Source organism: Simochromis diagramma, unplaced genomic scaffold, assembly GCF_900408965.1.
Source record: "Simochromis diagramma unplaced genomic scaffold, fSimDia1.1 OVJJ01000590.1, whole genome shotgun sequence".
Classification (NCBI taxonomy): domain Eukaryota; kingdom Metazoa; phylum Chordata; class Actinopteri; order Cichliformes; family Cichlidae; genus Simochromis; species Simochromis diagramma.
Window position 1 is genome coordinate 1,350,544 of NW_024387057.1, and position 13,622 is coordinate 1,364,165.

At 40.6% G+C, this 13,622-nt stretch overlaps 1 protein-coding gene across 2 annotated transcripts in view; it reads left to right on the forward strand.

Annotated features, from left to right (window-relative positions):
- Window positions 1-13,622, forward strand: part of intu (inturned planar cell polarity protein) — a 26,038-nt gene continuing 12,416 nt past the window's right edge. Inside the window, exons 1-4 of one of the 2 annotated variants that reach the window (XM_040045142.1) lie at window positions 1-372; window positions 2,578-3,167; window positions 5,539-5,624; window positions 12,046-12,261. In XM_040045142.1, the coding sequence (XP_039901076.1) occupies window positions 287-372; window positions 2,578-3,167; window positions 5,539-5,624; window positions 12,046-12,261 (978 nt within the window). In that variant the 5' untranslated portion in view covers window positions 1-286. Of the gene's footprint in view, window positions 373-707; window positions 1,289-2,577; window positions 3,168-5,538; window positions 5,625-12,045; window positions 12,262-13,622 lie in introns of those variants that run through there. The other variant, XM_040045141.1, reaches the window with a different exon arrangement.

Genomic DNA, 13,622 nt, shown 5'->3' on the forward strand with positions numbered 1-13,622 from the left:
CCTGCAAAAACACTCAAAACTATGAAAGGAGAAAAGAAATAAAGGAGGACCCGCTTTGAATAGTTGTTGAACCGTGCACCCTGTGATTGACGTGAGAAACTAGGGGGAGGATCCTGTCTGGGCTCAGACGCAGTTTGGGTTGCACGCTGCTGCTCGGGCATACAGAAACTTCAGGACGGAGAAGAGGCATCCATCAGGAGGACTAATACAAGTTTTAAAGGATTTCTCTTCGGGAGTCTTCTTCTTTTATCGGGCAGGCTCGTCCCGGTGGAAACATGAAACATAAATGATGTTCAACGTTTCCATAGATGGAGGTTCATTCTCTAAGAACCTGGAGGACTTTGACTCCATCCGCAGTGTTCTCCTTTACAGGTCAGTCTAAACTTCACTTTACCCTCAGTGAGCATACAGAGCATTTACGCACTTTATTTATTTATTTATTTATGTATTTATTTATTTTTCTACAAAGGCGACGTCCCGTGCTTTCATTTGCTCGGAGACACCGCTTTGCTGAAATCCTGAGGGGATTTAAAAAACCTTATGTATTCAGGGAGGTGGAGGCACCGGGCATCAAAATAAAGGTGCAAATTAACAAAATAAAAGCCTATATTGTCATATTTTATATAGGCTACTTAAGGCTCCATATTCTTTCAGTGTCTTTACTGGATTTTTTTTAAAATTTAAAACATATAAGTCATTAGCAGTTAAACTGAATTATTATTCATAGTACGTATAATATGAGCAGGCTTGAGCTGTTGTCTGTGTGCTTGCTGCATTATTTTATAGGAAATAGCTTCACGGTGCCAAATAAACCGTTAAGTGTGTTATCGTACGTAAACATGAAGTAAACCGTATCCCCGACCCGTTATAACATGATATGTTTATGTTGCTAATAATTGGCGGCGTGATTGACGGAAAACACTATTTTAACAGGAAACTTCAGCAGGAAAGCAGCTAGCAAGAAGCAAAAGCTTCTGCGTTGTCAGGGGCAACTGTGCTATCCACCAATAGAATTCGGCGCTCACGTGTCACGTGACCACACCACAGCGCTCACTACTGCTTACAACATGGCGAGTGGATGTTGGTGCTTGTTTTGGTGAAAGTTCCTCTGTTTTTTCGCGCTTTTGGTGAACTAAGCCGTCCATAAACCGATGGCCACCGCGAATCCCCGCCACTGTGCCGGGAAAAGTATATCCAGCCGCCACACGGACGAAGAGGCAGCCCAGAGCGACGAAGGTAGTGACTGTGGATCCACAGCATCGAGTTTCAGCAGCTCCGACTCCTCAGAGTAAGGACACACTATGTGTCAGAGACTAGAAACGTTTCACCTGTCTGTTCATTTCAAATGTCCAGATAAATGTTGTTTTGAGTGGGAGTACTGCTAGGTTGTCAGAGAGCGGTGTCCGCAGTTTCCGTCTCCTCCCTTGTGCTTTTCATAGCTCTGGGCAATGTTTTCAACTTGGGAGGTAAACCTTCATAAATAATTACATGCTTTCTTAGTAAATTTATGGATGCCGTGTAAAGGCTACTTACCGCAACTTCTTAAAGTTAAAAGAAGAAAGACCCGAGGCAAAAATAGCTCCAACTCTTTTACATATGGTGTTTGTACATATGGTGTTTTTCTCTGTTCTGTTTTTACAGCATGTACATGGTAGACATTGACATATTTTAGGAGTTTTGATATTTGTTCTACAGTTCACTCAGAAACCCCCCAGAAACAAACAAAAGTGCAACATGTTTGTGTGTATTTTTTTAAGGGGCAGTGAGACCTTGACACTGTTACAGGACCTTTCTGTATTTCCACCACATCTACCTAGATTCCTACAGAGACTGCTGCTGGCCTGTTAGGGATCAGGGAGGAATATTCAAACACTAAAATAGTGATTATATGTGGTGCACAATAGGAACAGAGGTCGCACAGAGGTCAGATGTTGGCTTAACAGAAATATGAGATCTTATTAAAGGGTGGCACAGTGTTGGAGTAGTTTGCACTGTCGCCTAGGTTCCTAGTTTGAATCCTGGCTGGTGTCTTTCTGTGTGAAGTTTAGAAAATGCTATATAAATATATAGTTATACAAGTTTTCAGTGGTCAGTACGAGTAGAAAAGTGTTATATAAGTGCAAGTCATTTACATACCTATTTGTTGGCACTAATAAAAAATAATCTAGTAATAAAGAAGTTAGAATCCATTTATTTTGAGCTAACTGAGAATAAAACAGAGATCAAAGAGGGGTTGGAGATTATAATCATATGATATCATAGGATTTAAAGCCACCTGAGCTGGCATTTCAGTAAGTGTGGGAAACATATTTAGGTAAAACAGGACCTGATATTGCGTGATAATTGTTGCTTTTCTGCAAAAACAACTGTTGTAAAACCTAAAAAATAAACTCCCCGCTCTCTGAAGCATTAATTCATGATTAATCCTCCATCTATTAATGGCAAACATGCCATTTATACATTCTAAATTCAGCTGCAGTTCAAAATTTGTTGTAGACACTTATTATGAGGGAATTCTTGGAACCATACGGTGAATATGAACAGTACATAAGGCTTAAATCCTCTGCTTTCTCTCAGTGACCTGGAACCAGAATGGCTGGATGACATTCAGAAGAACGGCGAGCTCTTCTACCTCGAGTTGAGCGAGGGCGAAGAGGAGGCTGCGTTGGCCCAGCAGGTGAATCAAGGTGTATCCACCAATCATGTTCGCTTCAGTGAAAAAGAGGCAGAGATCATCACAGAGCAAAACAAGAAGCAGCGCTGCGGCTCACGGGCAAAAGGTGAGCCCACGCTTAAAAAGCTGGCTAGGATCCTGAGGAGGAAACGGCGGCCTTCACAGCGTAGAGGAGGGAAGGATGGGTGTAAAGACAGCTCATCGCCTCCAGCATCAATCCTGAAGAACCAGCAAGGCCAAAGGCAGGGTGTGACTGTTCAGCAGCAGCAGCTGAAGGAGGTGTGTGTCTACCTCAACCCTAAACGTTTAGGAGGTTCTTCGACCCCTCTGTGTGATGGCGGAGGCCTGCTGGAAGCACTGCTGGGTGTGGTGCATCGCCCTGCCTGGAGCAGAGGTCAGGAAGACCCTGCAGTGCTCACACGGGAGGAAAGACTGACTGTTCATGGATTAATACCAAACAGTCCAGCCATCAAATGTGGCCAAATCCTAATTGGTAAGAACATAAATCCAAAAGTCAGCTGGTTTTATCAGTGAGGGATATATTTGTTACTTCAAAGCTTATACTTCAGAGAAAGAAAAGTATTTGGGTAGAAATTAATCACTTAATTGTAACAAAACTGTTTGCGGAGGAGCTTGCGCCATCCTCAGAACTCCTACCTTCACAAGTGAGGAAAAAGTAGCTATGTAGCCATTAAGATTCTGTAACAATCATCAGCAGAGTCTAGATATTAGTTGTTTTAGTACTGATAAAGATGAAAATTTAAAAAGTAGAAGAGATGGGAGGAAAAAAAATACAGCCAGTGTTTGGGATTTAAAAAATCACCAAATATTGGTATCGGTTTTTAAAACCCTAGATTGGTCAGGCTTTAGTGGAGTCGTGTTTTAGTACTGACACATTAATTTCCACACCACACAAGAGCCCTGCCAAAACACGGGCTGTAATTATGACGACATAGCCATAGTGACTGCACACAGATTTCTTTTTTAATAATCACCTAAGCAAAGCCTAAATGATGACTCTAGCATGCAACACAAGAAAAAAATCTTAAGGAAAAGAGAAAAATCTGCACACCGTTTGCCTTCTGTTTAATAATCTGTTTTATTTTAAATTACACAATTAAACTCAAATTGGGATGTGAACTGTATCTAAATGATGTTTATAAATAAAGTTCATTTCTTAGGATTTGTTAATTGACTTGTTATTATCATCATTATCATAGTAAACAAAGTAACCTAAGTTTGTCATATCTTATTTATTTAATTTTGCTTCTTGCAGTGTAGGTAGTAGCCATGTGTGTTGAAACCATAGTGCTAGTAAGCAGTATAAATCTGTCTGGAGCACACTGACCTATCTGCCCTGTTTAAAGAAATTTATTCAGTGCCATATTTTTATTCATGTATTCGCTCAGAGCAGCTTTACATGATTCACAGTTGTGGTTTTTTTTAACTCCTTATTTGTTTATCCCAGGCTGTGTTGGAGTCACTCAGTTTATTGTCTGCTTGAAGCAAAAAGGTTTCAGCTTAGCTTTCTTCTGATTGATTTCCCTTCACAAACACAATGTTTGTGGGTTGGGCTCTTGTGTGTTGCATAACATGTTAGGGATATCCTCTAGCGAAGATCCAAGAGGAGAACAAACTAGGGATCGACTTATGTCAGTTTTATAGGGGGAGATAATCACGTTCAGTTTTCTTACCAGAGCCACATTTCTTATGATCCAGTCCTCACATACTTGTTTGCGTTGTCCCTTCAAAAAGCCTCTGTTAACATTTTACAGTAGCTGAAGCTCTGCGTGCTTGTCAGCGATGAAATCGAGAACAGTTGTGGTCCTGTAACTTCAGCCGAGAGGACTGCGATGTTTATCGCGACTCCAGCGATAACTGCTGCTTTATTTTCAAACCGCAGCTCAGATTTCAGGAGCTGCTTCAGACTGAATGTACTTGTGTGATGGCCTTTTACTCTTGTCATGTAACCAATCAGATAGCGGGTGTAGGTGAGATATTGCTCTAGACTTCAGAGTGGCGACTGCAAAGAGAGATGTGGCTGCTTTAGAGCCAAATCAGCAAAATCCAAATGAATTATTTTTATTGTAAATCTGTAAAAATAAAAATAATGATACCAATGATCAGGAAAATGTAGAATATCATTAGAAGATTGGAAGATTAGCAAAAAAAATGCCTTAAACCTAATTCATCTACTTTAAAGAAAATCGTTATTCATGACCAACTCTAAACCTTTACGATCCTCCGCCTTAAATGAAGCTTTTACTGCAGATTTGCAGAGTGACTGGAACTTTGTGCGGTCAGATGTGGTCCTGTCTGTCTGAAAGCTAAGCATCTCTGAAGTGATTTTCTTCTTGGAGGACTAATCTTTTTTTTGTTTTACCAGCAAACAGAGGAATGCCAGTTGTGCTTCACCACAAATGACTACCCACATCAGTTACGGTTTAGCGGAGCTTTTATGCAGTGCAGCTACATGTTTGAACAATTAGACTGCTTAAATACCTGAAATAGCTCCGTTACTGAGTCGGTGGAGCGCTTCTCTGCACACGAGCAGGTGAAGCTCTTTACCGAATGCAAACAGCAGTGGGTTTAGTAGCAGATTGCAGTTGCATATAATTAGTTTTTACAGGAAAGGGGTTGGCATAAAAAAATGAAGGTACATTTCCTTGTTATGGTTACATTAAAGAAATCTGTTTTGTATATCTACCAGATGCTTTCTAACTCTCACTGTATGTCTCAGTCCTAATATACACGGCGTGTCTATCTTTCTGTATGATGACAGTGTATTTGTTAAAACTTGCTGCTTTTGTCCTGATTGAGCCAGTTTACTTGATAAATATATACTTTCTGCATGTTTTTCTCAGGTGATGCGCTCGTAGCTGTAGACGATGTCGACGTGACCTCGGAGAACATCGAGAGGGTTCTCTCCTGCATCCCGGGACCAACGCAGGTCAGTGTGTGCGTGAAGCTGCCAAAATCACTTTTTCTGCTGGTGTTTGGAATTGGTGACATGCCGGTGGTGTAGTCAGTGATGATTTCCAGATCTGGATAAAGCTGACACGGGGAGTTGACGATAGCTCTGACGTACCTGGATTACCTGTAGCAGCATTCATTCATGGCTTTTATGGCCTTTTTAATTTTTTTTATTTGACACAGCGAATCAAAGGGAGTTTGTATTCTCAGCCTCTGTTAACAGTTAGCTCCAAAGTGACGTGTTTTTTTGTTTTGTAGTTATGCCTCTGTGAACTACCACGGTGGATTTTAATGAAGAAGTGCAGACTTTCAGCTTATCTTTTTAAACTAGTTTTCCACTAACTGTTTATGAATTACAGACATTTTTTTGTAAACACAGGCTCAACATTAATTGTAAAGATTAACATAATTTTAATATAAGGAATACTTTTTTACACTGAAATCCTTTGCAGTCTAAAGTCTAGAACCCGTGAACTTCACAAAATGCTGTATTTCCACCTTAAGTTGCTCCTTGTTTTTGGGTCTCTCTGCCTTATGTTTGATTTTCAGTAACAGTTATGCTCTATTGGGTTGAAGAATATCCCATTTCTTTACAAACTCTTGGCTTGTTTTTTTGTGTACTTGGGAACTGGCCTTACCTGGTCATGAAGCTGCTCATCAGTCAGTTGTCAAATTACTTTTGAGCCTTTTGTATAAAAATGGCTCCAAGTCGTAAAGAGTTAATGTATAACATAAATAAAGCTAGAAGTCTTACTGTCAATATTGGGAGGCCCCTTTTTTATTTGATGGCCACTTAGTGAGTGTTTTGTGTTGCCCTTTTTTCATTTGGTTTGATTTCTAAATGTATAAGGCAGCATGTATGCTTTTAAGATCCCGCTGCCTGTCATGAGCAGCAGTCGTCGAATGCAGATACAGATCAAATTGCTTTAAAACGCAGCGGTCCTGCCAAGCTGCTAAATTGTGAGTAAAAAAGCATAAGCCAGCACTGTTTAGAAAGCCTTCAATGATCCTTTGATCGTCAGCAAAGAAAAAAAAAAACAACAACCCACAGTCTGCGTCTCAGATGTGCATTTTCACCAAAAAGCAGACCATCAAAAAGAAGGAATTTGCAAATGACAGAGTGTACGCAGGGTTGATGGCAAACATGGCGGATGCACGGGACGGCGGTGTGACTATTTTTCGGTGCCACAGGAAGCTGTTGCGGGACTGAAAGCTCAGCTGATTAGAAGTTGTAGTCGGAAACTAAATTACATCGTACGGGAAGAGCGAGAGAGATTTTTGGGGAAAAATGCGCAGCTCCTCAGGCACCGTGATGACTTTCAGAAACTTGAAATAGAGCTGTGCTGCTGACAGAATCATTGTTTGGTGTGCGTGTGGGTTTGCTGGAGGATAGAGTGTGTTTCTGTGCGCCGAGCCTGCCAAATGGAACACAGACAGTAGTTATTAAGTTTGAAGGGACAAATATTAGTATTAAAGTCAGTCCACCGTGGCCTTTACCAACCCTGAATGAACTACAGCTTTTCCTTTGTGCCTGCATGTGTGTGTCCATCCATGAATGAGCGGTAAATGACTGACATCAACAGACTGGAATTCTAGCAAGAGCACACTCCAGTCTAACCACATCCTTATTATTTATGATGAGAGAAAGTGCTGCAGTTAGCCCACTCGGCCTCTTTACTCAGAGATTTCCCCAATTTATGCCCAGCCTCTTTCAAACTGTGGTACACCCTTATTTTTCATGTCATTTCAATTTGATGTCCACAGCTCAGAACTTACCGCTTTCATCATCTGTGCACCCAAAATAATTAAAGATATGCTATCATTAAATCAGTTTTTTTTTTTTTTTCTTTTTCTTTTTTTTTACAGCTTTTAGAAGTCACTTTGCAGCACTGAGTTTGAAAGGTAGATCAGCTGGTGTTTCTCCAGCGCTAACTTCTTCTTTAATAATACCCTTAAATTGGCTCAAATGGCCGAGCTCCCAGATGTAGGCGCCTGCTGGAGAGGCGGGTGGCCTGTGGTTAGTGCTGACAGGCCTTGGAGAGTTCTCAGGGAGCGATCGCTGGTTTAAAGAAATACGATTTAAACATTTTGACCAGGTAATTTGATCTTTTTTCTAAAATATATTGGGTAGGCTCCATGTAGTCTAAAGTTGGGAGAAATAAATACAGATTTATACCTTTGGAAAGTCTGCATCGGCTTATTATTTACTTCTCCGAGCAAACAATGCCCGTGTTAGAGTTTTAACTCCAGATTGAGTTTTTCTTCTTCTTTTGAAAACTGTTCGCATAAATCAGTGTGAGCGGTTCTACAGTGTGCAATAAATGGCATAGTTCACATTCTGTGTTTCACAACCAGATTGTAGTTTTGGTGTGACTAGTGACAGTGAAGATGTAGTGGTTAAAACGTACTCACTGTGGGTTGAGGTTACGTCTCAATTCTGTTCACTTCGCCTTTCTGCTTTTCCTGCAAACATTTTACTTAGAAAAAACGACTTAAAGCAGCTTGGTTCACCCCATAGGGTGCTGACCTTGGACAAGAGATAAACAGCATACAAGCACAACCATATTGCTTCAGTTCATGTAAGCTTATTAACTTTTAATCAGGAAAGACACTTAACCCTTTAATCCCAAGTGTATCATGTTTGATACAAGAGTTTTTGAGACCTCTATATCAGCGGTCCTCAACCTTTTCTGCGCCACGGACCGGTTTAATGTCAGTCAATATTTTCACGGACCGGCCTTTAAGGTGTCGCAGTTAAATACAACAAATGAAATGATAAGACCAAGACAAAAATTGTGGTATTTTGTAAATATAATAATTGAGAGTAACATCCTCCTCTCTGCCCCTTAATGCTCTCTGGTCGCTATGGTAACGCGTAAATATTTCTTTCAAAATCAGACACACAGCTACAACACGGGAAAAGACCGAGTTAACAGTAAAAACCCTGAAAACCATAAATTTCACACCCGATCCTCAACTCTCGCGGTCCGGTACCAAACGACTCACGGACCAGTACCGATCGTGGCCGGGGGGTTGGGGACCGCTGCTCTATATCATCAGTGTGATTTATAGATAAATAGGTGTGTTATAGGTTTTTGTTTAAGGTAAACAAAGTATGATGAATAAATTGCACAAAAATGAAAACACACGCAAATTAATATATCTTTTTTTTTATGTCCGATGGTCAAATAAACATACCAGCTTAAAAAAAGTAATTAAGTGCCCTGCCCATATGGTATTTATAAGGCTTTTTATTTACTATTCATTTGGAAATCATGACAGTGGGACTGCGCTCTGTGTTTTAGCAGGAGCAGTTTCTTATAAACAAAAGTCTTGAGTTAAAACAAAAGAAATTGAGCTGGTCTATAAAAATATCCCATAAATTTATACTTGGTTAAACACAGTATTTTAAGCGATACTCTGCTTTGCCCCTTTGTGCCACGCTAAAGTCTCACTGGCGCTCACGGGTTGAAATACTAAATAAAATGTGATGTGGTGAGAACCTGACTTTTTTAGCTGAAGATATCTCAAATACCAACGCTAACTGAATCGTTAATTTTTGGGTTTAATCCTCATATAAATGTGACCTAGTTTAACACAACCACATAAAGGAAATGTCTTTTTCTTCAACCGGTTTTTACAAAAGATTCATTAGATATAATATTTATGTGTGTAAAAATGAAGAATGAAGTATAGCTTTGGCTAATATTGTGTAGTTTAGCCACAACAAGCTGTTGTCTCCCCATATCAACTTGTTGAATGTTGAGTGCATGAAAGGTCAGGAAGGTGTAGTAGTTGCGTTATGGGTGTTATAGGCCACCATGTCTGTTCACCGATGGTCAGTCACAGTGGACGTAGGTGGCCTCCTTTATTCATCTCTCAAACCATATATCTCTCTTTTCTTTGGGTGCAGGTGTACAGCTGAGTCCTGTCCTGTTTAATTGCCTGTTTCAAATTCCCCTCCAGCATTTGAGTACAATTCAAACCCTGTGCTTCTGTGACAGAGCCTTCCACAAACTATAGCTGTGGTCTTCTTCCAGCTCAGCTTCTGCTTTAACACAGATTGCCTCTCTGTGTCATAAATCTGTTTGATATGATGCAGAATTCGCATTCGAATGAATGATGGCATATTTTCTAGTCCCCGAGGCAGTGAAGTAACCCCAGACTCTAATATTTCCACCACCATGCTTCACATTTGGTATGAGCGTCTTCTCCTGAAGAACTGTCTGCTCTAAAGACGTCTGGTAATACTAACCCTGATCCGTGTGTCCATCCGTCTGTAACTCTGACCCATCTGTCTGGAGCACATTATTATAAAAAGCCAGGGTTCACTCAGATGGTTGTTTTTTGTTCAACTTATAGTTTTGCTCTATTGCTCTTTTTGGAGTACAAAGTCTTTTTCCTGGCACACCTCCCATGTAGGTTCAATTTAAATGAGGTAAATTTGTGCAGTCTCGATCATAGATGGACTTCGACATCAAGAGTTACTTACAGGTCCTCTAATGAAATTAGGGAGTTCTTGGAGACGTCTTTTAACATCAGTTTGGTGTTGGATTAAACTTGCTTGGGCTACCAGCCCTTTAAAATCTCTGCCACTTGTAGGTAATTTTCCTTGGAGTGAAATATATTTTTAAAAAATAATTTAAATATGTTTTTTTTCCACGTCCTTTTCCTCCTAAAGAGCTCTTTAGGTCTTGGCATTATAGCAAACTGAACAACAGACCCTAAATGTTGCTGTCACTCATCTTCTATTACTTTTATTTTCGTAGATTAAAAAGTCTTTTAATAAGTTGTGAAAAGACTTGCTTATTTGTTTCAGTGCATCATCTTTAATAATATCCACAACATTTTTTTGTCCTGCTTTTAGCTCAGCTTTGTTTTGATTGGTTGTACCTCAAAAACAGAAGGTTTGAATGGTATGTGGGCGGGGCTTCTGCGCTCACAGACTATGTGCTCTGATGAACATGATAGTGATATGGTTTCTATACCACATCATACAGATTAAAGATTTGAAGAAAAAAATGCGTGAAACTCACTGTTTAAAGCACTCTGAGTTCTTTTGCACATGCCCAGCTCAGTATTTGAAATTTGACCACGTTTAATATGACCACTATAATCCAATGTTGTATAACCACTGACAGAAAATAAGGAAAAGCTCCAGAGGCCTGCTTCAAATTGTTAAAGGAAGGAAGAAGGTAAAGCTTTATTCATCCAGCTCTTCCTGAGCAACTCTTGCACACATTATGTTAACCAGCTGTTCCCTCTCACATCTGGACTCTGGCTCTGATTTACTTGAATTAGCATCAGCTTAGCTCCATAATTGGCCTCTGTGGCGCTGACAGCTTTCAGCCCAGAGTCAACACAGCGTGTGCGCAGGTATGCCGCTATAGCGTGTCTTTACTGTGAGCCGTCAGCACTAACTTCAGCCTGAACGATTCTTTAATTCAGTGTTTGCGTATGAGCGCACATACGTCCACACGGTCTTTCTTTGTGTTGATTCATTTTTGGTGTGTTTCTAATCTGTATGTGCATAAAAGAGGCTCTCTTGAAATGGAGAAAGCAGTAATCACAGGGCCTAACTAAAAAGTTTGATTAAATAAATACAGATCTTCTTTAATCAAAACTCCAGCACGATGATTTTAATTCATCTGTCTCCAGACTCGTCTATCGTGTCCTAATCTGTGAGGTCAACAGGCAGCCTCTGACTCCAGCTATAATCACACTTAAATGTAGGTCTGACAAATTGTTTAAACAGAGACACCGCAGAGTTGCAGTTTCTCATCCTCCTGTGCGTCTCGGACACATGTGTTTCCATGTGCGGATGGTCCGATTTCCATGCGGCTCTTGTGTCTGTTTCCACTGCGACTTTCTATGAATGACAATGTGAAATGGAGGACTGTGGATGGAAAGTAAAACTGCTGCATGAATGAGAGCAGCAGTGCCGTCCGCTGCCTCAGCGCTGTTCCTCGGCCTTGTGAAGCAGTCTGGTTTTAATTTTAGTCAAACACACACACACAACCGCACCGATCTCTGCTATGTGTCATGCTGCGGTTAAGCCTAGATGTCAGTGTCACTTTCTCTTTGACAGTCGCCGTCCCGCTTTTCACTTTTCTCCTTAGTGAATGTGTAATGATTGAAGGGTTTTTTTTCTTTTTTCCCGTCTTTTGGAAGCATGGCACACATGCACACCTCGCCAAGTATAATCATGTGGAGACGCAGTGACTTGCAGAATTTTTAGAAATGAATGAAATCTCTGAGAGGCCCTGGCAGGCAGACTGATGAAGTGATATTGTAAAAGAATGGCTGATTTTCTTCTTTGTGTCTCGGTTTGTTCCTTTACACTCAGAACTATTTCTCCGTAGTCTTTCTCTGATTTTCCTCATGTGTTGCTCCTCCAGGTGAGGCTGACCTTGGAGACCGTGGCTCCGTTGGACCGGGTCAGCGCTGGCGACGCTTCCCTGATCCGTAGGACAAAGGCCTCTCCTCCAGTCAGCCAGCTGGTGCGGCTGCTGTGGGGCGAGGACACAGCCGAACTTCAGATGTCCATATCGCACATCCCTCATATCGTCATGTACCTGTCACTCAAACTGGACTCCACATCACCACAGGAGGAGGTTAGACAATAAAAATGCTACGATGAACAGTCTTTAAAGTTCATTTAATGAAATCTTTGTGCTGCGTTGGTGCTGCGCTGAGCTTTGCAGCAGTCTGCAGTCTCACTCTTGTTCATGTTTGTGCTGTTGTTGATCCTTTAGGTTTGCCACGTCACAGAGAATTACAAGTTTTATAGACAAAGAACTTCTTTGAAGTTAAATGAAACTCGAGTGTTTAAAAACAGAGAAAAGTCTCCAGTGGAGACATTGTTTGTGCTCGTTCTCTTTGTTTCTCTGATCTTCATTGTTTTTTGCTTTGCTTATTTCTCACGATGACAAAGTCCGATGTGGCTTCTTTTCCTGTTTGAGCCAGCTTTTCAGCCAGTCAGTATTTAACCATACAGATATCTTATTCCAGATGGCAGACTTTTTGGAGGTTTGTGCATGAACGTGTCTCAGTAATCTTCCTGCTCAATATTCTGTGTGAAACTCAAAAGTTACACAGACAGACATGGAGCCATAAATCATACTCAAAGACCTACACTAGCACTAAATGGCGTTTGGACCGTCTTTTGCCTTCAGATCGTCCTTAATTCTTTATGGCACAGATTCAACAAGGTGCTGGAAACATTCCTCAGGGATTTTGGTCCTTTTTGACATGACATCATCACACAGTTGCTGCACATTTGTTCACTCCACATCCACGATGACAATCTCCTGTTCCAACACGTGCCAAAGGTGCTCTACTGGATTGAAATCTGGTGACTGTGTACACTACTGTGAGCTCACTGTCATGTTCTTGAAGCCAGTTTGAGAGGATCTGAGCTCCGTGGCATGGTGTGTTATCCTGCTGTGATCAATAGTGGGTCAGCCACCACCTCCAAAGGGGACAACCTCCATTAGGGTTTAAGCGCCTGGTTCTCATCATCTTTTTGAAGAAGCTTCTTGGATAAAAGGTGACGCGCCTTCACAAACTTAAAGTTCTCTTTTTCCATTTTCAAAAAAATTTGCAGAGCTTCAAAACATATTTGAGTTAAATAATGACCCAGCCTATTAAGTATAAGTGAGCCTGTCAACATTACTAATAAACTATTTAAATGTTTGAATTAATAACCACATGGGTACTCTACAGTGAGCTATACAGTATATAATTATTTGGTACTTTAACTTTGAATGCTCATTGTAGTGATACCAGGTTAACTGCTTTATGTAGGTATAGGAAAAAAGATAAAACGACTTATTTTGTTATGAAACATTTGCATCTGCAGACATGTCCTATTTTGAAACAGTAGCTATAAAACTTTACAGTACCTGTTTTTGTTTGTCTGTTTAATTTTGACTGAAGTCCAGCATACGTGTAAACCAGCAGCTTGTTGTTTGGT